At 40.0% G+C, this 26,587-nt stretch overlaps 1 protein-coding gene across 13 annotated transcripts in view; it reads right to left on the minus strand.

Annotated features, from left to right (window-relative positions):
- Nucleotides 1-26,587, minus strand: part of Dock10 (dedicator of cytokinesis 10) — a 249,752-nt gene that overhangs the window by 29,113 nt on the left and 194,052 nt on the right. For 12 of the 13 annotated variants that reach the window (XR_009586481.1, XR_009586482.1, XM_060368696.1 and 9 more), the window contains exons 28-43: nt 22,144-22,290; nt 18,392-18,475; nt 16,453-16,549; nt 14,886-14,930; nt 11,054-11,229; nt 10,814-10,930; nt 8,918-9,029; nt 8,166-8,287; nt 7,955-8,069; nt 7,797-7,863; nt 7,514-7,561; nt 6,382-6,483; nt 4,115-4,239; nt 3,138-3,250; nt 1,820-1,957; nt 1,069-1,251 (exon numbers count right to left, since the gene is read on the minus strand). Coding sequence is in view for 11 of the 13 variants with exons in the window: in XM_060368696.1 (XP_060224679.1) it covers nt 1,069-1,251; nt 1,820-1,957; nt 3,138-3,250; nt 4,115-4,239; nt 6,382-6,483; nt 7,514-7,561; nt 7,797-7,863; nt 7,955-8,069; nt 8,166-8,287; nt 8,918-9,029; nt 10,814-10,930; nt 11,054-11,229; nt 14,886-14,930; nt 16,453-16,549; nt 18,392-18,475; nt 22,144-22,290 (1,791 nt within the window). In the remaining 2 variants the exon portion in view is untranslated. The remainder of the gene's footprint in view (nt 1-1,068; nt 1,252-1,819; nt 1,958-3,137; nt 3,251-4,114; nt 4,240-6,381; nt 6,484-7,513; nt 7,562-7,796; nt 7,864-7,954; nt 8,070-8,165; nt 8,288-8,917; nt 9,030-10,813; nt 10,931-11,053; nt 11,230-14,885; nt 14,931-16,452; nt 16,550-18,391; nt 18,476-22,143; nt 22,291-26,587) is intronic. The other variant, XM_060368693.1, reaches the window with a different exon arrangement.

Here is a 26,587-nt window from a genome sequence, read left to right on the forward strand (position 1 = left end):
ATGCTGATACTCAGGTGTCATCCAGCTTGTTTTTTGAGACAGGATCTCTCATGATCTGCTGCTCACTAAGTAGACTAGACTGGCTGGCCAGTGAGTCTGGGATCTTCCTGTCCCTGACTCTTTAGTGCTGGGATTATAAGCATGCACCATTGCACTTGGCCTCCCCCTCCATTTATGTATGTATGTATGTATGTATGTATGCATGTATGTATATACGTACTTTTCCTGATAGAAGCTTCTTCCTCTCCTCCCAGTCCCCCCTTGGGTGCCCGTCCTCCATTATCTCCTCTCATTTTCCTCAGACAAAGGAGAGGTCTCCCATGAGTACCAACCCACCCTGGCACATTAAGTCACTGCAGGACGAGGCACATCCTCTACTCCTGAGGTCAGACAAGGCAGCCAAGTTAAGAGAATGGGATCCAAAGGCAGCATCAGTGTCAGAGATGGCCTCCACTCCAGTTGTTGGAGGACCTACATAAACACCAAGATGTGCATCTTCTTCATATTGAACCTAATATTCACTTTAGGATTGAGCTCAGGTCCCCAGACTTACTCGGCATACAATCCACAGGCTGAGCCATCTCCCTCGCCTAGAAACAGTATTTTTAAGAAAACTGACTTGGCTAGATAAATATGTCATTAATTTCTCCTACAAAGTCCAATGGATGGTGATTTAAGTGTACATTCTTCTGAAGGCCATGTGATCTAGGGATCTTATTATAACTGTAAATATCCAGGGAGAGATGCAAGAATCTTGTAATCTTGCAATGCCTTGAGGAAAGATATGGATGCTTCTAGGATTTGCTGGGATTTGGCCTCCTAGATTAACCATGACAATCAAAGTTTATTCTAGTGAGATTCTAGTGAATGGGCAGAAGCAAGTAGAGATGTAAACTGAAATCTGTTAATTTCTCCCCAGCTCTCCTCTCATATAAGCCAGGACGAAGTGTATGTGGAGTCTAGAAACTCAGTTGACTGGTTGCCTGGGAACGAACAGGATGCTTTAATCATTGCTGAAACACATCAGTTATTTTAATAGCAGCATTAATGAAAACTGCTAGGACTTACTTGTAAGTGAGACCGGACAATTGACTTCTGCTTGTTAAATTCAAAGTTCTTTCTCATGAAGAAGTACAAAAGTGCCGAGGCCTCCATCTGAGTTGACCGTGACCTGTGGTTACAGCATTTTAGGACTTCATAGCAGAACGAGCCACAGAGATCAGCAGGCCCTTGAAAAAACGCTGAAGGAAACTAGAAAGATGGAAGGACGAGGGAGTTAGCTATGTTCTTTCGTGTATCAAACTCATAGACTATAAAATACAGTTTAAAAATATGCTTTCTCCCTTTGCAGCAGAGAAAGGTATGCTTTTATTATTGAAGTCTAAATTCAGTAAGCTCTTCTCTTGTATTAATTATTCTTTTGCATCAACATTCCACGTCATAATAATAATGGACAACAACCCCAAATGCAAGAGCTCTTTGAAACGTTCCATTATTCACTTGACACAGTTACATGAGGTGCTGTTTATAGTTATCCTAGAGGGTGGCTGCTGTAGCTGTACTGGTGTGGAGGCTTTAACTTGATTTTCTTAAATAAAACTTCCTATGCCAAACACTGAGAAACCATATAGTTGGTCACCAGATAGTACCATCACCTTTTGGTATCCTCTTCACTTTGAGACAGCAAATGACTAGTAGCTCGTGAAACCAAAATGTCACAAAACAAGCCTTCTGCTTGGCATGCTGAGAGATGCAAAGATTATGAATTGTTTACTGCTACCTTTAGCTGAGCTTTCACTGGGTCCCGGAGCATTCTTACCTTGCACACAAACAGTCTCAGAGAAGCAAACACATGTTTCAGGGCTGTAGCTGACTGGCTGACTTGGAAAAACAGCATATACGTATCAAAGACCCTTTTCATGAGTGAGTTTTGACAGTCAGATTGTTGGAGCTGTCTCTGAAATCCAGAATAGATGTTGTTTAAGATAAGCAGGGAAACAATGGCTTTCCTTCAGAAATGTTTAGTACAAACCTCTCATAATATGAGTACAATCTCGAGTGCTGGAGCTCATGCTGAGTAAGAAGGCATGATTTCTGCATGCTCTCTGAGAAGCTTACACAGCAGTGTCCAAAAACAAGCCCAAGCAAGCCCAGAGAAGAGAATAGCTAAACTAGAATGCTGTTACAGAAAGGGGTTGGTGTGAGTTATGGATTACTTTGCTTAAGAGGGTCAGCAAAGATTCCTCCAATGGATGAATATTGCTATTTTGTGGAATAGTTTGAAGAGTATTGGTGTTAGCTCTTCTTTGAAGGTCTGGTAGAATTCTGTGCTGAAACCATCTGGCCCTGGGCTTTTTTTTTTGGATGGGAGAGTTTTGATGATCTCTTCTATTTCCTTAGGACTGTTTAATTGATTTACCTGGTTTTGATTCAGCTTTGGTAAGTGGAATCGATCAAGAAAATTGTCGATTTCATTTAGATTTTCAAAATTTGTGGTGTACAGGCTTTTGAAGTAAGACTTAATGATTCTTTGGATTTTTTAGGTATCTGTTGTTATGTCCCCCTTTTCATGTACAGGAGTTCTTATGGAAGAAGAGAGGGGTGGGGACAGAGGGATATGGAAGGGGACAGGAGCCCCACAAGGAGACCAACAAAGCTAAAGAATCTGATACCAGGGGGTCCTGCAGAGACTGATGCACCAATGGAGGACCAGGCACGGAGAGGACCTAGACCCCCCTGCTCAGATGTGGCCAATTGGTAGCTCAGTTTCCATGTGGATCTCTGAGTGAGGGAAGTAGGGGCTGCCTCTGTCATGAGCTAGGTTGACAGATCTTTGATCACTGGCCCCTGGTGATGTGACCTTGCCAGGCCATGGAGGAAGAGGATCCAGGCAGCCCTGATGAGACTTAACACACTATGAGCATATGGCCATGGTGGAGAACTCCCCATTTCAGTGGACTAGGGGAAGGGGATGGGAGGAAGAGGATTGGAGGGTGGGACTGGGGGAGTTGAGGGAGTGGGCTTCAGTAAGGATATATAATTAATAAATTGCGAAGAAAAATAGTATTCTTGACTTCTCAAGGCTTTTCCTACCTCCCAAGTCATCATTTTATAGAAAACATTATGATCATATTCACCTGATGAACCTGAGTGAAGAGAGACAGCAGATCTAGAATAGTGAGGCAAACCTCAGTGGCTATATTGGCCTCTGTGTCTACATGGTGGACAATGTCTATTTCATTGGAGTTGCCTACAAAATACAAAATAGAGCAGCGTGTAAACACATAAGACAATTATCTATGCCCAGTAAAAATATTTCCTTCTATTACAGTGTTTACTGGTATTTTGATGAATAATTTATAACATAAAAGTGGCTTTATTTGATCAACTTCTTTTATTGCCTTAATTAAAAAAAAACACTAGATAGAGTCTTAGACATGAGTGCCCTTTGTATACATCAGCTGATGGCTTTCCATTATTTTTAAAATTCTTTTTCTTTAAATTAGCTATCAGCTATCTTCTGAAATAAGCCTGTTTAAAGTTCCTCCTTCTGGGCCAATAGACTAAATGTATCATCTCAGTGGAATGTCTACACAAACAGTCTCCTGGGATAGACACAGTATATTTAGAGATTAAGGCAATATAGATAGATTTAAACAAGTAACCATGGGTCACATGATCATAATTCCCATGTTTCACAGCACAAGGTTCTATTTTTATCTTACTGTCAAGTTGGACTTCGTGTATCTCTGGAGTAATGATGTCATGGTTACTGCTTTGAGGACATGGAAATTTGTATCCTCTTCCCCTTGAGTTAACAGTAATTACCTAGTTGAGAGAGCGCCCTATAAACCTCACAATACCAAAAGTACATAGACAGGATACCCCGAGCCCATTACATCGTCTCATAGTTTCTTTTCTTCCCTGTGAGGGCGTTTTTCAATTTTCTTTTTAGCGACTGCCTAGTGATTTTTTTCTTCGAAGAAGTATTTCCAGGTCTATGGCAGACTTCAGGGAGGCAGCGTCAGTGGTACGGCAACGTTCCTGTAATCTCATACCCAGCGCGCTTCCTGTCCTACATACATGCTCAGAGAACGGTTTCTGGCTTACTTACTATTTATGGTGTTGTCCAGCATCTGGAGAAGTTTGGGGTTGGAAAGGGCATTTTTGCCTCGAATTATCGGCAACGTCTGAGATCTGTGCTGCTTATGTCCTTCGTGACTGGAAGTGGTGTGCATCCTGAAAAGGAGATGATGGTTGTGGCCGACAGTTGTGGCTACTCACCAATGACATAGTCAGTATTCATTCAAGGAGTGTACACTGAGACAGATATAGAAAATGTCTGCAAAGAAGCATTTTACTCATAATATTGACTAGGAGCAGCACAATGGAGGAGAATATTAAATACAGTCAAAATTTTATTTAATCTAAAATAATATTCAGAAAGATAAAGAATGGGATAAAGACACAGTAGATGCCTTTTTAAATCATATTTTGATTTTTTCTTTTTTTATTGTCAAAAACCTTGTTATATAGACTCACTCATTCATAAGATTTGTTTGACCTAGTTGCCACTAACTTCATTGTACGTTCAGACAATTATAGGGTCAAACAGTTTTTAGGTAGACAGGGTCTCAAACTGTTGTCTGATTTTAAGAAAACAAATAATTTCTGTTTCGTAAGTGAATGTATAGCTACAGACATGTTAACCTCAACAAAACAAAACAGACAAACAAATGCAACAAAACAAAACAAAAACCTAAAAGACAGTTAAAATAAAACTGTAATTCATTATTACTTCATGGCCTTACAAGAACTCAGGAATGTAAACTACTGGCTAGGCAGGAGGGCATTAAAAGTATAATGCAGACATGTCCCTTTGTTTGTTTGCTTTGGAAGCAAAGAACAAATTCTGGACTGAAGTTAGTGAAGTGACCCTTGCCCCCTCTGCTTTTGCATCTGGAAAAGGCTGTGATTTATGCTTCTTGCAGTGCTGATGTGGGATGAAGTGTCAGGATAGTAGCCTTCGAGGCTCCTCTGTGCCATTCATTGTTCATGTGGTATGTCAATGGCAATGGCCTTCAGTGTGTCTTTTCGTGCTCAGTAACACATCCCCCCTGTTGAAGCTAGACACTGTCTTTGTGGAGTTAGGAATGCTTCCTGTTTGCCACAACTTTCATTTGTCCAAGGAGTAGCCTGGTGGTAGGAGAATCTGTCATGCAAATGACCCATAAACAACAGCGTTGTGAGGGAGGTAGCCAAGGAGAGCTGCCTTTAAGAGTCAAATATCCAAAGGAACTCTGCCTTTTGTCCTTGTCACAGTGTTCAAGTCTAAGTATTCCAGGATCTGGCTAAGGGAAAGGACCTGTCTGGGTTAGCCACTGGAGGGCCAACTCTGGCTTTCTGTAACCGAGCAAGTCTGGATCATGCCTGCCTCTACAGGGAGTAAATAGTTCAGGGATGTATGACTTTGGGGATTTAATATTTCTCCTAGGTTTTCAGCCTATTGCAGTCTGGAAGTGGGGGAAATGCTCTGGTTTCTAGGTGGTAAGGGCTAGCAGAGGCTGGCCCTATCCAACCTATAAGACTTGTCCATCATGCATGATGACTGTGGTGACCTTAGGTGGGTTGCTATGAAATATGTGAAGCAATTCTTTCTTGTGTTCTCTTGTATTAAAGTTTGCAAAGCAAACACATGATTACATCTTTTAATTTACTTTCTCACTGGAGGCCAATTTCTATGGGTCCCCATGGATGGGAGCAAAATTTATTTTGTTGTTTAGTGACTATATACATTTTCTTATTTCTTCCTAAAGCTCTTTCTAAAATATCCACATCACATAAATCAAACTCAGGAAAGTTTGGGAAAATTTTTTTTTATTTGTTAGACCCAGAGGACCTTAGAGGTGGAATTTCAGGGCAGGTGATTCTGACTAGGCAGGTTAATGAGGGAGTGAGCAGGGTCTGAAAAATTGGTTATCATGTAGTAACTAGATAATCGAAGGGGACTCATGAGGATTCCTGTGCTTCCCCGTGGCCCCCAGCCCTTTAAAAAACAACACGAGCTTCAAGAACGCTAAGAAAATCTTATAATTAGTCAGCAGAGATGGGAGTCATGGTTACAGGGTTTCTTTTTTTCTTATGTTGCTAAAAACTAAGGAGGGCATGTTATTGTAACTCTGTGCACCTTTTGGTTTGAGCTAAATTGTAATGCAGCTGGAAAAGTAGCTAAGGAGTTTCTTCAGATAGACATATAAAGCTGATCAAAACCGCATTTGTTTTGACATGTGCCCATGTATGAATGTATCTGCCCTAATGCATGCAAGTTCATATGTAAACAACACATACAGAACTTTAAATACCAAGCAAAGGTAATATTACCATTGTGACAACAGACCCGAGTTCTGGCAGGAAGGGTTGGATCCTTTCAGCGTCCCATTGTTCTGTGTAGACTGCACAAATTTAAATGCTGCGGCGATTTTTCTGCAAGGAACACAAATTAAAGTCACAGCTCTGCATTTATAATTTATACATAACAACAGAGTGATAAATGACAAGCAATTACTGAACAATGAGATGTTTCATATCCTGTGAATTAATGAAAAGTAAGGGGCTGGGAGATGGCTCAGTTGATAAAATGCTTTCTATGAAAGGAAGCACAGGACTGCATCTGAACTCCAGCACCGATGCAGATGGAGGGCGGTCTTTAATATCAGTGAATCAGGGATCCACTGGGCAAGGTGGCCAGCTAGAATAGCCATATCGGTAAACCCTGGCCTCAAGTGAAGATATCTACTCGGTACTTTTGGTGGAGAGTAATTGAGGGAGACATCTGGTGTCCACCTCTGGTTGCATCCAAACACGCACAGACCAGCACCACATACATCAACAAAATAAAAATAAAATTAACACTCTCAGTTTCTTCTAGGACAGGAAATTAGAGGTCTTTGGATGTTCTTGTTTTTGTGATAAATGATGCCAGCATGGCATAATTCCTGACTAATTTTTGTTTTTAGCATGTTCTGAAATAGATGTGTTTCGCCCATATCAATCATCTATCCATCATTCTATCTATCTATCTATCTATCTATCTATCTATCTATCTATCTATCTATCTATCTATCGTGATCATCTATCATATTTATCTTTCTACCCACATATATATCTATAAAATGAAATCTCTCACTTTCTCTCTCTCTCTCTCTCTCTCTGTGGTGACTGGTGTTCTTCTGAAGGTCAGAGGACAACCTCAGTTGTTAACTCTCACCTTCCACTTTGTTTGAGACAGAGTTTACTACCTAGCATGGGAGCTTCCAGTAGGAGGACAATTCTCACAGAAACATTGGGATTATAGACCCTTTCCTTGAGTCTGGCTTTACGTGAGTTCTGGGGATCCAACAACTCAGGTCTTCATTCTTGCAGGGCAAGTACTTCACTCATTGAGCCCTACTCAAAGCTCCATGATATTTTTTTTAAAAGACTGTATTAGTTTACTAGTATTTAAGACAATTACCTTATTATATTGCGTTTTCCCAGGTATCTAAAATTTTGAAGACAAACACTACAAAGGGGAAAAAGTCACATTATAATTATTCACATTTTTTAATTTATGCATAACAATTCACCTAAATATATGGAGAGAAAAATAGTAAATTTTCTTTACATATTCCATATACTATTGTTGATATTTATTTATTTACCAAAGGGCTTCTTACCACTCTTTTGAATGAAGAGTGGTAAAGTGAGCTATTTTGAAAGTTCCAGAAAATAAGTTATTGGATCAACCCTAAACTTACTCCAAAATGCTGAAGAAGTCTGACACCTCTGGACTGGGTGCTCTTTGCCAGTAGGCAATCAGAGTCTCTAGAAAGAAATACAACATGGCATGAGGCTCTTAGAAATGTAGGTTTCTTTCTTTTTCTCCCTTTAAATTGACTTGCAAACATCTGCTTACCATCTGAAATGGTCTTCATAATATGAAGAAAACACATAAGAAGACTCCTGGTTTCTGCTTGATCTAATTTGTCAAATCGAAGCGTTGACCCAATCAAAGACAAGGGCCTTGGGATCTGGGAATCAAAGGGCCAATAGGGATGAATAAGAGTGAGGATGTCGTGGCTTGTAATTATGCCGTTTAATGTTTGTGGTGGGGAGGGAAGCTGCACCTTTTCACAGTTGTCTGTCTTCTCACTGCTCTTCTCTGTGGTGCTTGGGTTGGAGTCAAGGCTTGCTAAGGATGCTCTGGAATCTGCGTGGTTCACTGTAGAAATAGCTATTGATGAAAATGCTGCAAACACAAGCCACAGCACACATACAGTGATGAGATGTATGAGCACAAACAAGAGCCAAGATGATGAAACAGAGTTGCTCATTGCCGAAATAGAATGTGGGGGTTCCATGAAAGCTATGCAACATTTAAAGCATTGCAACAGTGGCCATGATGGATCTAGAAACAGTCAAGCCATTTTAAGTGGATGATAAAATTTGTTCTTTTACTCTCTTAAAATGCTTTTAAAAACAGACAAAGATAACTCTTATGTTAACAGAAGATGATTTGGAGGAAGAAGTGTTTAACTTGACAGTTTATGAGAAATAAAAGTGACACTTCCGAAACAGTTCTTAAGGTAAGCCTTGAAGCCGAAGAGCTCTTATATTTTAAAAGGCTGTATGTAACAAAAAGCTAAGGACTGCGGAATGAAGTAATTTGATAACATCTGACCAGACAGCCCTTTAAGCCAAGTAGAAGTGGAAGCCACTGGATGACATTCAAAGAAATATCTTAAAGACTCTAGTCATATGGTCTGGTGTACTTTGCCAGGAATATTATGCACATAAATTATGGGTAAAAAACAGCATGGTATACAATGTAGACATCAGTGACTGTTAAACATGAGTGTTTCCAGCAGCTCCTGAGTACCTGCTATGGAATTTAAAACATCTTTGGAAAATGATGTATCCACGGAAGTTGCATGTTTCATGGACGTCTGGGTTTGAAATCCTCCATTAGTGCTGAGGTCATCTCTAGATCCCTGCATTCAAAGTGGGGTAGAGACAAATGAGAGTTAGAGTGTTTAAAATGGAAGACCATTATGCCTTTTACGTATCTCTCAGTTAGGTACTCAGTTGGCTGTTTTATACTCTGGCAAAGATGTGCCACTAAAGCTGGCAGTGAAAGTGAGTATTGTCAAAAGCATAGTCTTGCCCAGTTTGATTTTCTTAGGCAACGTTTTAAGGCTTTTATCCTTTCACAATTTCCTTCCTCCCACTAAGTCCTCAGTACACTTTTATGTCTTTTGTTTTGCTTCTGCACTGTGACTCACGGTATTTGACAAAGGCTACTTGAGCAGACACGGGCTATCCACTGGAGCATGATTACATGTCCTCCCTGAGGACAAAGAATCCTTTTTTTTTTTTCTCCAGAAGCCCTCCACTGCCATTAGCTCCCCAATATGGGTGGGACCCCATAATCTCCTCCTCATCAATGCGAATAATTACTGCCTCAGTCTTCTTCAGGGCCCTATGTGGAAATCATAGCTGCTGTTGAGTTCCTGAGTTTAAAAGCCATTTCATATGACAGCGTTTCACAGCCCTTCTCTGTAAAGTTTGGCTTTTACATTTTGTTTCTGCTCCCTCCTTTGGGATTTTTAAAAATGATTTATCAGAGACAATCTTTTAGATGTGGGCTAGAATAATTCCTGATATAGTAATGCATCAAACTATAGATGTAATTATCATTATATTATAGATATTACTGTCATTAGGACTTAGGTTTTAAATCCCTATGTTCTGAGCATCATGGTAAATATTTTCTGTTACACAATTTGAAGGATTCTATTATGTTAGGAACTTAATCCCAGTTTACAAACATGAAAACAGAAGCCTAGAGAGCATGGATAACTTTCTAAAGGGTATATACATGTTACATGATGGTGATGGCATTTGAGCAACGTTTCTCAAACAAAAAATTTCTAAAGGTATAGCCATCACTTTTAAAAGGTTTTATCTTGGACTGTTCCTGGACTCAGAGTGTGTTTGCCCTCTCTCATCATTTCATTTTTGTGTATGTGTTCTGTCCACATGTTCATGAGTGGCATGTCATCATTGGGGACAATGTGTGTGTATAGGTGCACAGGTATGTGGAGGCCAAAGGTCAATACTGGGTATCTTCTTCAATCACCTCTTACCTTACTCTTGTGAGGCAAGGTCTCTCAGTGAATATGAAGCATGATAGACTTTGCTAGAGTGCCTGGCCAGTGAGGGCTATAGAATTTCCTGTCTCTACCTTCTCAGTACTGAGACTATAGATTCATGTCAAAGTGCTCAGCCTTTTATGGAGGTGCTAGGTGGCAAAGTCAGGCTCTCATGCTTGTATGCAGCACTTTGCCAACTAAACCATCTCTGATCCACTAAAATAGGTTTCTGTGTTGTCACTGTGCTACCTCAGTGGAGAATATTCACAATGGGACATACTGAGGCTTTGACATTTAGCTTCCTTGGGGAAAAGATGAAGGGAAGTGATAGGTGAATGATGTAGACTAAAGATAAGGCCGTGAAGACATTCTAGAAGCTGCAAAAGCTGCAAAGACTTGGATGTGATACAGAGAATAAAGGGAATAAAAATGGTCCTGAAGAGAGAGATGGATGCTGTAAGCAGCCATTAGGGACAAATGGTATCGATCAAACACTTGCTGAAATGTGTTGTTTAACCATAGCTTAGTTATAGGTAGGAAGAAATGGTTATCCTGGACATAAATATCAATAAGAGAAACTCCTTCAGAACCCCCCAGAAATTTGGAGAGATGTGTAAACATACCTGATTGGATGTATTCACAGTGAAAGGATACAGGTCCTTCAGGAAGATTCTTGGCATATTGTCCAGCAGCATGCCATACAGAGGCATATATAGACTTGCTATCTGGGCCTGCTTCCTCTGGTGAAGGCAGACAAGAGAAATGATTCATATGAAAATCAATAGACTCAAGGGCTTTCTATTCACTTAATGCAGTGAGCCCTTAAATGGTGTTTTAGGGTGAGAGAGAGAAACGCTACTTACGGGTTCTCTGTATCGATCATCGAAAGAATGCTTAGCCATTAGATTTTTAAGGACAGCTAGAGCTAAGTGCCTGATATCTTGGTCCTCCTGCAGGGCAAAGCCAACTTCTCGGAGCAGAATTCCGATTAAGAAGTGTTTGCGGCAAAATTCATTTGTGACTGAGTATTCAGGCATATCTTTGAAAGGAAGAGATCATGTTACTGAAAACTGAATAGCCAGTTTGCGATTACAAAAGGCAAATCAGACAGTTACTTAAAACCTCTGCCCCTAGGCGGGAGAGATTCGGCAATACAGCCTTGCTACAGAGATCTGGCCTTCTGTGACCAGGAGAGTCTTGCCAGATGGGAAAATGTTCGCTTTTGTAAACACAAGTGCAAATAAATACTAACATGGCCTGTCAATAGCCACAGCCTATTGAATGGCCTGCTCACATCATTGCAGGGCTTAAAGCAAAGCCCTGTTTTATTTCTGTAGGAACTGAGAAAGGTTTTAGGAAGAGAGGGCTACACTGAGCTAGACCTTGGAGGTCGATAATTGTTTGGACTTATTGTGGGAGTAAATGGAGGCAGTGTAGGTGGAGGACGTTGGGAGGGGAGTAAGGCTCGCATTCACTGGCACAGCGTTCTGAAATACAGACAGGCATGTGGGATGAGACAAGTGTGAGGGGTTAGTGAGTATAGTGTTCAAAAGAGTAGGCGAAGGAATCAAGGCTTGAGATACTGAGGGTAGAGGGTGGAAAGACCCAGGAACAAATTCTGTATGTAGCACGTAGGTCCCGCTCATTCAGGTTCTGTAGGAAAGGCTACGGCACTGAGGGTTCTGAGCTCAGTGGCCTGATCGTAATTGTGACTTAATGACTTACTAAGACAGTGTTAGAAGTGTTAGACGAGTTAGAAGTGAGAGTGTGACTTAAAGTAGAGACAAAAGAGATGGTGTTTGGGCTAGGTCATAGGAACTGTCAGCAGCAGGAATACCAGGACTGGATGGGTGAAGGAAGTGAAGGAGCAGGGAGAGGGAAGAGCCAGTGGGAGACTGTAAAGTCGAGCCTGAACTATTGTGTTAGCTGTTTCCTAATATGCAGTTTTGGAGTTGTGCATCTGCCCCACATGCCTGGTATAATTCTTCATAGCAGTGAGCTTGCACCCAAGATAACATTGGGAAAACATCTTCAGGCTGGTATGTTTAATGCCTTTGTGAATATGGCCTCACACATCATGGTGACAAAAGCTAAAAATATACAACTGAAAATACATAACTAGATAATGTTTCTAGACAGCAAAGGAAACCAAGAAGGAGGAAGAGGAGAAGAGGAGGAAAAGAAGAGGAGTAGTAGAAGGGGGGAAGAGAGAAAAAAGAAAGAAGATGGAGGAAGAGGAGCTAATTTAAAGATTGCGAAATATGTGTGCAAAAGTATGTGCAAACTATATATTTTACAGGGTCTTGTTGTAATTAAACACAGAGGACCTGGAGAGATGGCTCAGCAGCTAAAAGCATTTGTTCCTGTTATGAACAACGTGGACTAAGTTTTCAGGACATACAGTGGCTCACAACCACCTGTAACTCCAGGTCCAGGGCATCCAATGCTCTCTTCTAGCCTCTGCAGGCCCCAGACACCAGGTGTTGCACATATACACGTGCAGGCAAACGTTCCTAATACTACCCTGCCAGGCCACAGAGGAGGACATTGCAGCCAGTCCTGATGAGGCCTGATAAGCTAGGGTTAGAGGGAAGAGGAGATCCTCCCTATCAGTGGACTTAGAGAGGGGCAGGGAGGAGATGAGGGAGGGAGGGTGGGATTGGGAGGGAATGAGGGAGGGGGCTACAGCTGGGATACAAAGTGAATCAAATGTGACTGATGTAAAAAATAAAATTTAATAAAAATCCATCTTAAGGAATGATAATGTATAAATAATCTACACAAGTTAATGGCAAAAAAAAAAAAATAACACCCCAACCCCCAAAAAAATCAGATTAAAAAATGGGCAAAGAACTAAAATAAACATTTTTCAAAGAAGACATTAAAGTTTCCAACAAGAGGATGAAAAAAAGTGTTTAGTACCACTGATAACCAGAAAGGTACAAACCATAGTCACAATGAGTTATCAGCTTGTTCCTGTGAGAGTGGCTACCATCAGACATTAAGTGATAATGAGTGATAGGGACAGAGTGGGGAAGCAGGAACCCAATATACTGCTCAAATGGGCTTGTACATTGGTACAGCCAATACGGAAAACCAGAACGAGGAGTCCTCAGATAAATAACAGCATCATCACATCATTCAGTAATGCAGTTTGAGGATGTGTTCCCAAAGAAATTGAAATCAGGACATTTCTAGTTTTCCTTTTTATCTGAATGAATGAGGCAGTATGTAATGTTTATATATATACACATATACATGTATTTACACGTATCTTTTGTATAATGTTTAAACATATTTATCTTCTAAATACTTATGCTTCTACCATGAGAGCATTCAAAGTCCTTTCTTCTAGCTTCTTGAGATGTATACTACATTATCTTTCCCCAGAGTTACTCCACTATGCAACGACTTCTAGCTTCTAGTCAACTGAAACAGGCTACGTTTTGGCCAGACTTTCTCAATACCTCCCCAACATACTTCCTGAGCCTCAGAACCGCACCTGCACCCTCAACTTCTAGGGGTCCAAGTTTGAGAATGACGTATCAGTGAAAGCAAGTGTAACTTGTCTTTATTTCTGGCTCATTTAATTCACCAGAGTGAGAGCCAGTTCCATCCATCATGCCACAAATGACAAGGTCTCACTTTTAATGAGCAAAAAACAATCTATCTTGCAGTAAGCATTTTGTTTGTTAGCAGTAGGAGCTTTAGGCTGTTTTCATTTCCTGCCTCCTGTCAATAGTGCTTCAGTGGCCATGTGCGCCTTCTCAAGGGCATAACAGTCACATCTTTGCTTATTTACCCAGTAGGCAATTGCTGGATCAATTTACTTCTATCTATCTATCTATCTATCTATCTATCTATCTATCTATCTATCTATCTATCTATCTATCTATCTATCTATTTATCTATCTCTTTTACTCTAAGTTGCCTCCAAATTCTTTTCCCTTATGGCTTTATTAATTTACATTCCCACCAAGAGTGTACAAAGGTTCCCTTTTCTCCACACATCTTGTCAGCATTTGCCAGTTTAGACTTTTTATATAAAATCAACATCTTAAGGAGATATCAGCAACACCATACTTGCTCGTATTTTATTCCAAAGATGTGAAGGCAGGGAGGGGAATGTTCTTTTCTTTTCTTTTTTTTTTTTTTTAAACAATAGAGAGAACTCTGGAAAGAGAAAATGAAATATAGATACTACAGAATCTCATCGGTGGCTGTTAAAAAGTTAAGATCATGGAAGCAGACTGGAAAAGTAGTTTTGAGGGACTGGAGAGATGAGAGAAGTGAGGCATTTTCTTTACAGAGTATACACTCTCACTGGTAAGATGAACACATGAAGAGGACAACTATGTAGCATGGAAACTGTAGTTAATAGTACCACTTTGTCCAAGTCTATAATTGATCAAATTGTAAGGAACTAATAATGTATATATCTGAGGGCTTTATTTATTGTACACATGAGGTAAATTTCAAATGATTTGAGAAATTAAAACTTTTCAACCCCTGAAGAATAAAATAGAAGATAATTAAAGTTAAGGCATCAAATTATGTGTTACAAAAGAGAAAAGTTCAGATAAGCATTTGGATCATGTTGGTTATATGATAACACATGGGCTTTGTAGCATCTGTGCTCACTAACATGATCATACTGCTATGGTGCCTATGTAAGTAATATGAAATATTATTTACCTGAGGCATGTAACTCTTGAATTGATTCTGAAGGTGTCAAAGGATCTAGATTTAGTATGAATAGAGAATAACTTCAGATACATATATACACAAATACATTCATTAACTAGTTTAATTTATAGTAGAAATTTAAAGCATATTTAAAATTATTTGTTATTATACCACCAATTTTCAAGAAATCAGGTTGTGCCCCCAACCCCCTGAAAAATTTCAGGGACAGAATTTTCTTAAATTCTTAGCCTCCTCTTATAGAGTCAGGTTTTTGTACCAAAAATATGCCCAGTACAAAATATGTAACTATCAGGATTTTTACTGCTTTGTTTACTAAGAGTGAATAATTGGAATTAAAATGATCAAATAAAAGTATGATCCCCTCCTGAATATCTTAGCCGATGTATCCAGACAACAGTAACTAAGGCCTTAAGTTAAAATAAGAAATTCTCTTCCTTTCCCCCTTCCTCCTCCTCCTCTTCTTTTCCTCACCATCCCCTTATTGTTTATTCAGTGCCAGGGCTCAAACCTTAAGCTTCATACATTCTAGGAAGGGACTCTGTTACTGAGCTACACTTTTAAGTATAAACACAATAAAATCCCAAACAAACAAAAAATCTAAAGCCATTTTTTTTTATGTCTGATGTAGAATTTCTACTCCTAGGATGTGCACAGCACACTAGAGAAAGAGTGGATAACACATGGAGATTATATTTAAAATGGAAACATCCACCTGTTTCTAAGTCTGCTGTTACAACTATCCCTTCATAATGTCAGTGCAAGCTGCCATGGGTATGAGGAGGCTCTTTGCCTTCTTATTTCTTGACCATTAACATGGCAGCGTGAATGTCTATTCATAGCTTGGTAGCAAGGCACTTCAGGTTCCTGACTCAATTCCAGTATTCTCTGAGTGTTTGATGCTCAGCCAGTTTCTGATGTTTACATTCTCTCTCATGGCTTTTCTCTGCAGGTACACATACATACATATAAGGGTTTCACATTTACAAAAAACAAAAACAAAAACAAAAAACAACCCACATTTTATGTTCTGCATTTAAATGTAATGATATACATTGACCTAGTAAATGAAATATGCTCCATTCTGACCTCTGCACCCAGTTGCTTCTATTCTCTGGCTGAAGAGTGTTAAGAGTTTATAATGCTGCCTCCCTTCCCTTCTTCCTTCTGACTTTCCAGGTTTCTTTGCACAACTGATTTAGAATAACTTCATTCTGACACAGTTATACATGTTGATTAATAATCTCCACTGAAATTATACTTGTGACTTTTCCCTGCCTGTCTTTAGACATCAGAGTCAATGAAAACCTGTTTTTTGGAGCTAGGAGCATTCTAGGGGCAATTCTTTGACTTATAGTAACACGATTTCAAATTCTGTTGGCTTTCTCTTTCATAAAAAGGGGAAGAAGAATAAAGAGTTGTAGCCATCAACCACACGGGAAAACATTTTTTGGACTTTTTACCAGATGATTAGGCTTATGTACCCATGTTGCACCCTTAGATAGAGGGTTAAGCTACCAGCCTTGTTGGGACTTGGAAAGACGTGGGGACTTGTTACCTGGAATGTTCGCAGATCTTATGGGGAGGCACAGAGGGATAAAATGCTCATGCTGGCAAACTTCTTGAAGAAAATCGAACTTAAACTGGCATAAAGTCTGAAACGGAGGCAAACAGAATGGCTATTATTTGCACATCAGGAACATTCTTAAAAGCGAACAACAAGGGCATGTGCTGTATTCTCACTGTTACAGAGAAGAAATAGCTAATTTTGTATGGCCCACCAAGCAGTTCTTAGGGTTAAAGGAGCCTGTCCCCTCAGGAGTTCTTCAGTCACACTCCTCACCTTTGCACAATGGTTAAGGCCACCTGAGGCAAGGAGACCAGCTCTACCCCATGATCTGCTTCTGAAAATCCTGAGTCATGTTTTCAGGTCATGCTGTAATGCTTATTGTGTGTACAGTCCTGTTGCTCCATATGAATGGAGCTCTCCCAAAAACCCAACTCAAATCACAGAACAGACTGCCATCATGAACAGGTGAGGTCCAGTGTCAAGGAAGACAATAGTACATATTAACTAAAGTGGAGTCAGCTTCCCATGCCACTGGTTCTTGGTGTCATTTAGTTCCTCTTTCCTCCCTGCCTCTGCAAAAGGGTGTGTCTTTTCCATAACCTCTAGATTTGGAGAGTGATTGTAGAGTTTAGACTTGGTCTAGGATTTGGACAGTGAGCAGAGAGTTCAGACTTGGTCTAAGATAACCATAATTCCTGTCTTAAGAGCAATCACATCAGCAGAAATGATTAGCACAGCCGTCACAGTTTTATACCCAGTCCCACATGATAGACACCCACTCTTTGTCACTATATCCGGTACTATCACTTCATAAAATGTAAAAAATATCCCTTTACCTCAAATTAGAGTTCTATTTTCTGGCAACATCATTCAATAATGTAGAAAATTGCCATCTCAAACAAGAACAGCATTTGATGTGCCCCTTTGTACGTGAGCAAGTGTATAATTAAATTACACACACACATTAATTATTCTTCATTGAGAATATGCCACTTGATCTTCAGGAAAATATGTAGGTCTAGTACAGTACAACTACATTTAAATGGAGATTATTCATTTCATGCATCAAGGAGTACAACTGAATATTCTTTTTTTGTGTTTTTTCAAGACAGGGTTTCTCTGTGTAGCCTTGGCTGTTCTGGAGTCATTTTTATAGACTAGGCTGGCTTCAAACTCACAGAGATCTGCCTGCCATTGCCTCCCAGAGTGCTGGGATTACAGATGTGCACCACCACATCCAGATCTGAATAATTTTTAAAGAAATATTTAAAAGACTTTTGGGACACAGCTAAGAGTTTAGGTATGAGTGTGTCTAACACAAAAATCAGAAAGATATCACATAACCTAATGCTTATCTCAAGGTCTCAGAGAAAGAAGAACATGCCAAACTTCAAAGGAGTAGATGAGGAAAATAATAAAGGTCCAGGGGTAAATTAATGAAGCAGAAACTAAAAGAACAACACAAAAAATCAACCAAAGAATTAGTTCTTTGAAAAGATATATGTGACTGACATACCCTTATCAAAACTAACTAAGGAAAGGAGAGAAGATCCAAATTAATAAAGTTAGAGATAAAAAGGGTATTATAAGAAAGCACAACGAAATCCAGAAGACTGTTGGGGAATATTTTGAAACGAGAACCCTGGGATATCTGAAATAAATGAATAAGTTAGTAAGCATATATTATCTAATGAAATTAAATTAGGAGAATACGAACAACTTAAACATTCGTAACAATCAATGAGATTAAAATAGCTATAAAATGTCTATCAACAAAGAAAAGCTCCAAACCAGACGGTACAGACCTTATTTTATGACTTACCACACGGAAGCTAAGTCAGTGTCTCAGGCAAATAATCACAGAGATTGCCTTAGACAGCTATCATGCTGGACTTGGCAAACAGTTACGTCCCTCCTTGGTCCTTACCTTGAACTCACCAGAAGAGAACATGCTGATGTAATTGTTCACCATCTTAAACACGAATCCGCGGTCCATAAAGGTAAAACAGCGCTAAGAAGATATAATTCCAAAGTCAAATCTTCTTACTTGAGGGATTTTATGAAAGATGATTGTATATTGAATCAGAGTAATATTTAACTAAGTGTGCAATGTAAGTGTTTAAAAAAATATCGAAGGCACGTCAAAATACCCATCTGCATATAGCAATGACTTAAAATGCCACAGACAGTATAAACGCCTCAAGTTCCAAACATGCACCTGTCGACTGTTAAAAATACTGCTTGGAATCTTGCAGTGAACTATTTCAGACTTTTCCTTTCAGGTTTGTCTGCTTTTTAATTAATTGGTTACACTTTATTATTGTGTTTAGTCCTTTGATCTCAGAGTGGCTTGGGTGGAGACCATCTCTGGGTGGGATGAGAAGGGGTACAATGAATCAGCAGTTGTTTTTCATTCTTATTGGCTTCCTTCAACAAGGGACTGTTTCCTATTTTATCCAGAGAAGTGTATACTTGAAGAAAAAATAAAAAAGAGAGATCTTACAATTTCTATTAGGGATCTGTTTGTGTTTTGTATATTCTGTTGTTAAGAGTCTCTTAATCTAGTTTGGAATGTCTTAGGTCAAGTATATGATGGGCACATTGATGGATACAGAATATGCTTTTCTTTCAGTATTTAGCAAAGCTACCGTTTCTACAAGTTACCCTTTCACCCTGGACCCTGGTCCTCTAGCTTGGCCTCAGGAACTGGCTTATGATTACCAGCAGCAATGATTGTGGGAAAGTATTTATTCCCCAAGTACAGGTTATCTTGTCAGACAGATTAGATATGAAGACCTTCCCTTGTAGAAATGTGATTAACTACCCCTTTTATTGTTTAGAATATTTTTAAAACATATACAGTAAGATCTGAGGTTCATCTCAAGCCAAGCAATGGTGGCACATGCCTTTAATCCCAGCCCTCGTGAAGCAGAGGCAGGTGAATCTCTGAGTTCGAGGCCTGCTAGGTCTACAAAGTGAGTTCCAGGACAGCCAGGGCTACACAGAGAAACTCTGTCTCAAAAGCCGAGAGAGAGAGAGAGAGAGAGAGAGAGAGAGAGAGAGAGAGAGAGAGGAGGTCAATCTCATCTCATCATGTATCAGATATTTTTAAATGGTTTTCGAAAGCTAGTTGAAGTAAAGCAAAGATCATTCAGATGAAGAGGCAACAAGACATGGAGAATGAGCAGGAAAAACATTTGCCTTGGCATTCTGCTACAAAAGAGGAACACTTGAACAGGTGTACATTGGGAAGAGTTGAGACCCTGTTTGGTAGGAAAAGAAAAAGAAAAAGAGAAACGATATTAAAGCCATACAGGTTGCTGTGACGTGGATCCATGTGCGACTCATCTTCTTTAAGACGAGAACAACAGAAGCACACAACATTTCAGCACTGTAAAAATTGTTCTTTCCATGACTCAGGTTGAGGGAGGTCACCTGAGAACCCAGGCCATGTTTGTACCCTGACAATGCTTCCACACAGTCTGCTGTCTTGCTGATTGGAAAACAACTGGCACGATTACGGTATTATAAACGTTCTCTAATTAAATTCCAATGACTAATAGTTATCTACGGTTTGGATCTGGAATGTGCCTCCCTCCGCAAGCTCATGTTCTGAGTACTCAGTCCCCAGGTTATACTGTTATTTTCAAATTGCGGAGCCTTTCCCTTCAGGACCTAAGGCTTGGCTAGTGGGAGTGGGTTATTAGGATTCTGAAGGGTCTACCCTTGGCCTTCCTTCTTTGTTTCCTTGTGTCAGCCATGTGAATAAGTTGTCACACACTCCTGCCACCAGAGAACAGTGGCTTCACTTTGCCTTCCCTGGGAAGATGGACTGTGACACTCTGAAACCGGAGTCAACAAATTGTTTTTTAAGTTGCTCCTGTCAAGTAGTTTGTGGCAGCCAGGGGGAGAGTAAGGACTCCTCTGACGCACGGCATTTGACTACTGCTGAGGAATGAGACAGCCCAAATAGGAAACATCTGCAGACTTCTTGAGGAATGTCCATTAGCAGATTGCTGAGAGCACAAGTGATTTATAATGCAACATCGTGAGGGCAGTGCTGAGGGGGGAAAGCTCGGGGCTCATCAGTTCCTGGAAATGGGCCAAATTAAGCCTTTAAATTTTACATTCTCCAAACTGGCACTGTTTCCCTTTCCTTTTCCCTACTACTTCTAATAATCATCCCAAAAGCTTTTTTTTTTCTTCTGTGTCAATAAATGCCATTAAATTAGAAGTAGGTGTACGTGATGGACATTTATGACGGAAAATATAATGTTTCCATTCACGACCTCATGTGTGCACGTGTATCAGTTTGAAGTCTATGTGATGTATTGTTATTGCCTTTATTAGCTAAATGTGTTGTTTATTGTCAATCAATGCTTTTGACCTTTACCATTTACCCCTTTTTCACCTCGGATGCTTTCTATTGCCTCCACATGAGGTTTATACATAGACAGCAATGATCTCTGTGTAAGTACACTACAAATAAACACTTGTCTATTTGAACAAGTACCAAACAGCTAATCCAAGAGAAATATATATGGGGGTCTCTTTCCTTTCTTTGAGTATTGCTTAGTCATTTAAAAATTTTTTCAGTTGTTTCCTTAAATATATTTTGCTTACAAGTAGGACTACATATAAATATTTTCACCAATTTTCTATTCTGCCAAGCATTTCCAGTATGTTAGCAGCACAGCAATATCTTTTATCCTCATGGACCTTAAAGTGTGGTAGAAAATTAATTTCCCCTCTCCTTTACCCTCTTCTCTTTTAATGGACGCCATCCTTTTCTTCTACTTGAAGAAAACAATATTAAGGGCGGTGAATAACAGAGTATAGGTGCAGTGAAAGAGAGACTGAGAAGTTGGGGACCCGAGGATTGCAGTAGTTAGTAGCTTGATGGGGATGGGGAAACTAGAGGCCGGAGCAGGGTTAGCCAGAATGAAGTGTGCATGAAGGAGCTGCTTGGAAACCTATGATTTTTGCAACCCAAGTAAAAAATAGTAAGAGGAGATAATAGAACACATCTGTTATAAAATTAAAAGGGAGGAGTTCTGGGGAATAAAGGTTTAAGTGGGGATGGGGATAGAAGGGGGAGGGGAAAGAGGGTTAGTGCGTGAGTTAATTGAAACTAAGGAGGTCTGAAAAAGCCTTATGAAACCCTACTAGTTTGAGAGCTAATTGGAAATGTAATTAAAAACTGGCTTCATACTAAAATTGATCATTTTTCTCTCTGATTAGTTCACAATGTTTTCATCAGGCCAAGGAAAGCTGGAAGTCACATTAAAACAGTGCCATATTCTTGAAGTTGGCTACATGGCATCGGTATTTCATCAATGACTCATCTGAAATGTCCTGTCACAGACAGACATACCCAAGAGAATGACTTCACCACGGTGTCACAGCTTTCAACATCTCCTCTTACTGTATTAAAATTATTTGAAAGCACCATGACTTGACAACACTTGGATACACATTTTTATCTAACCTTCCTTTTTCTTTAATGAGCCTGTGAGTTGGAGTGAATATTAAAATGCATTTCAAGAGAAGAGCTGTAGATGTGGAAGTGTTCATCTTACCCTGGAGTTCATAAATAGAGAGTGAGTTAATGACAATTAGGATGCCTTGCAGGCACTGTCAAGGGGACCTGAACAGAACTGTGCTCTCACATAGCTGTACCTTAAGGAATCTGGCAACGCTGTGGTTCGCCCTTCTTGTTTCCTCAAGGGAATTTTTGTATTTCCAAATCACGTGGTCGCACAGGCCCATCACCAGGTTGTCTAGTTCACTTTGATAAGACTCAGGGAATCTTTGAGCCCTGGGAAGCTAAGGAGAGAATAACTTACTCAGAATGCGGTGTGTGAAATACCAAGCCAGGACAGCAACAGAAAGACTTACCTTATTTTATAGCACAGCAAATCAAAGCAGTTCTTTGGAAAACTTGAAAGCAGTAATAAAACCAAAAAGCCTTATAAGTTTCAAGGTCATAATTCTGTTTTAATTAAATGTTGCCTTCTAGACTGACTGGCAAATTTACACATTTTCATTAAAAACTGTTAATCTCTAATACTCAAACCACATAGACATGTGCAAAGTAAAATGTGAATCATTTTATGCCCTCGTATGTTAATTCCTTCCTCCTGGCTCCCAAGAAATAACTATTAAACTTGAAATAAGATGTATTAATTTTAAAATGAATATTATTCTAAAACAATTTCAGTCAGGTAGCTCCATTTATTTTAATTTAGAATACATCTTAAAATACAAGAATCCTCCCAATAATAAAAAAAAAATTATGAGTGCTCAGCCTTAGAAAGGAACATCTATAGCAAGGCTTTCCTCCCAGCCTAAGGGAACATCCCGAAAGAGAGTGTGGAAAATTTAAAACATGGAGGACTGAGAAGAGTGTCACGAAACGCTGCCATCCAGATATGACGTTGCTATGGCTCCAGTGACCACACAGTGGCTATAGAAACCTTTACAAGACTAGACCCTTAAGCTTTCAGTCATGGGGAGAGGAGGTGCTTACGAGGCCCTACTTAGCAACCCAAGGACCGAAGGACTGTTAGCAGTAGCAGGGTATGCAGTTTTGTCTGATGGTGTAGCCTATGGGGGACTATATGGGAAGAGAAGGAGCATCAGAAGAAAGGGAAGGGGAATCTCAGAGGATGATGGGCAGGGATGAATATGGTTATAATAGATTGTGTATATGTAAAAAGTTGTCAAAAGAACTATGATGATAATGACTATTCAGGCCATGGCTCAGCTGGCAAACTGCCTGCTTTAGAAGCAAGGGTGCTGCAAAGGCTGGACATAATGGCTTACATCATCAACCCTGTCTCAGGTGGATTCCTGAAGTTCATGGCCAGACTGGGAAGCCAATCCCTGAGCTCCAGGTTCAGTGAAAGACTGTTTTAGGGAATTAAGGTGGAGAGTTGTTGATGTCAACCTCTGGCCTTCATGTGGATTCACACACGCATTGCTGCGCACACACACACCACACACACACACACACACACACACACACACACACACACACACACACTAATGCATACACATTGTACACGTACAAAAATAAAAGTGTAAAAATTTAAAACAAATAAGCAAATAACTGGAGTTCTAGTCAGTCTTAACACTAGGTTCTAGAATTTACCACAGATAAAAAATATCAAGGTCCTTAAGACACTAAATACAGAAGAGCTTGGATGTGAGATTATATGACACATTTAATACACATTTGTATGTCTGCATAAAAGGGGAAATTTTGAGACAGCCGAGCTGTCTCTTTGGGTTTATATAGGCCTTTCCTGTAAGGTCAATAAAATTCATTCATCTCTAAAAGTTGGCTTTAGTAATTATTGTCACTGCAATTAGAGTTAGATTGAATCACCCAATTTTCAACTGCAAGCAACCAGCCTTTCATACCATAAAAATACGAACCATGAGGGCTGTTATTACTGGGGTTATTTTAAATGGAGATTTAATAATGGAACACTGGAGCTGAGTTATTTTTCCTTCTATAATAACACTTAAGTATTTTGAAAGCCTCCTCATTACCCTTTGTATGTATTTAAAATTCATTGTTGAAATCATACAAATTGATAAAAATACACCCTACTAAGTCACATATTCTATTTTCATCCTTCTCCATACATCTTGGGCAACAAGGATAGATCATTTACCTGTACAAACTCAGTAGTGATTTATTTACTTATTGTGCTCGTGTCTGTGGGGAGTATGCATGCAGACAGGTATATATAGACATATGTGTGTGTGTGCAGAGGGCTGGAGGCTAGAGATTATGCTCAGCTGTCCTCCTTATTTTGTGGGACAAGAGCTCTCAGTAGGACCTGATGCCTGCTATTTAAGCTATGCCTGCTGGCCACTGAGCTCCAGGGAAGCCACCTGTCTCCACTTTCGAGCACTGGGATTATAAATATATGGCACCACACCTCACTTTCTATGTGGGTTTCCGACTCCAACTTGAGCCCTTGGCTTGTGAAGAAAGCACTTTGCTGACTGTGCCATTCCCTAGCTCAATGAGCACTTGTTAAATAAGTGAAACACATTTGGAGCTTCCTCTTTGGGTGCTGTTAATTTGTAAGACTCATTACGTATACCAGGGTCTGCATTTTCTCCTCAGAGATGTGAATGAATACCATAGATTTTGATGTTCTCTTTCTTCTCCCTCTTTAAGGCTTCTGTTGACATTCTCTTTGTGGTCAACTACTACTCTTTTTCCAAAGGCATGTGGTGTGGTAAATGCACAAGGAATATTTTTAACCATTCCCTAGGTGAATATTAGCAAAGCTGGAGGTGAAGGATAGGAGAGAAAGGTATTGCAGTGACTTCCAGACTGTAGAACTGGAGCGGAGAGGAGGAACTGGGTTGTGAGTTAGCCAAGGTGATGAGGGGTGGGTCAGCATGGGGCATTTGAGAGCATTGTTGATATAAGTGTGATGAAGAGGAGAAGATTAGTCTGCTCCATAGACCTGCTGGTACTTGAGATCAGTACTGAGAAGACCTCTAGCAGATCCCAGGAATATGAATGTCCCTAAATCAGAAGACCAGGGGTCACACTGGGGTACACTCTGTCCAGCCACAGCACATCTCTCCTCTGGCCAAATTGCACACTGCTCCTGAATCCCTCAGATTCCCCATACTTGCTTCTGAAACTCATGACTAAAGTTCCTTTAGTGTAGAAAGTCATTCACTTCATAATTAAAACACAGAGAAAAGAAGAGACTGGAACACCTTGGGAAAAGTTTAGTATGAATGCTTTTGTGCCAGACGATGACACCTTTTTCTATGGAGACTAGTAAGAAAAATGGAAGAAGGTGCTGGTTCCCTGTATGAACCAGAGTATGAGGGCTACGGTTGAAGTAGGTAACAAAAAGGCAAACTGGCATCAGTGAAAGATGAGCTGCTGGGCATAGCGGGGCTGGCTAGATGGTTTGTTCTTAGTCGGTTCTGTGACCTGTCTGTGTGAGAAGATACATGTCAATTACAACTGTAGCAGAATTTAGTCCGACCCATTGTCCTACGGCTGAAAAAGCCCGCCACTCTCTAGATGTGAGTGTCACTTTCACTACCTAGCACTCTAGTCGTGGAGCAGGGATTACAGCCGCAAGAGAAAATTTTGATTCCAGCACAGTAGATTTAGAGCTAGGAATTATTCTTATCTTCATGTTAGATTTTTCTCTTCCTTTGGGGCAGGAGGCTCTTACCTTTAGAGGTTGGAAAGCAGATATATTAAAAACAAAACAAAACACACACAGGCAGGGCTTGGGGTGAGGACGTGAATGGACAGAGATGAATGAACAGCTGAAATCCTAGTGTCATATCAAGGTCAAGGTGATGGTTGGAAAGTGCTGGGGCCTGACAGATGCTCTGGATGGTGACACCAGGACCTCCTGTGTGGCGTTTTCCTTAACCTTTATTTTTTTATAGAGTGTCTCCTATTTCACTCTAACAATCAGCTCTTCTCTCACTAGAAAAGATGTCACAAACCTGGGCTTTGTAAGGAAATATGCAAACTAGGGAAGCTGGCCCACCCTAACCGGAAGGCTTCCTGGGCTTAATGAAGAAAGACAGAGAATATGTCATAATTGGTTATAAAAACTAGGTCGCATCTACACAAGCAATAGGAAGGATATTTAATATTGGAACCCTGCTTGATGAAAAGGACAGAATATAAAAGGGCAAACATTAGGGTTAATAGACAAGAAGTTAGTTCTGAGCATGTGAGATTAAATGACAGGTAACGTTCTATATGTGTTGCTTTTTCAGGTCCTAGAAATGGATTTAAGGTACCTGAAGTCAAAATGTAAATGTCTTAGCCACTGTAGCAGAGGATACAGATTGAACTAAAAATGTAAAAGAAAGCATCCACATGGGAATCGCTATTAATTTAGCCCATTAAGCCCATTAGAACATGAAGCTGCACAGAAAAGCAGAGTAATCACTGCAATGACCCCAAGTCGTGAACAAGGTGCTGGTACTATCACCACTGTGATGTTCCACAGTGTCTCATATCTGTTGGTAGCAGAAGCAGTCATAGGACTGGCTTATTAACAGCCATGGGGAAAATGGGTCACCCTCGTAATGGAGGCTATGTGATGGG

The sequence above is a fragment of the Meriones unguiculatus genome, chromosome 15, assembly GCF_030254825.1.
Source record: "Meriones unguiculatus strain TT.TT164.6M chromosome 15, Bangor_MerUng_6.1, whole genome shotgun sequence".
In the NCBI taxonomy this organism is placed as follows: domain Eukaryota; kingdom Metazoa; phylum Chordata; class Mammalia; order Rodentia; family Muridae; genus Meriones; species Meriones unguiculatus.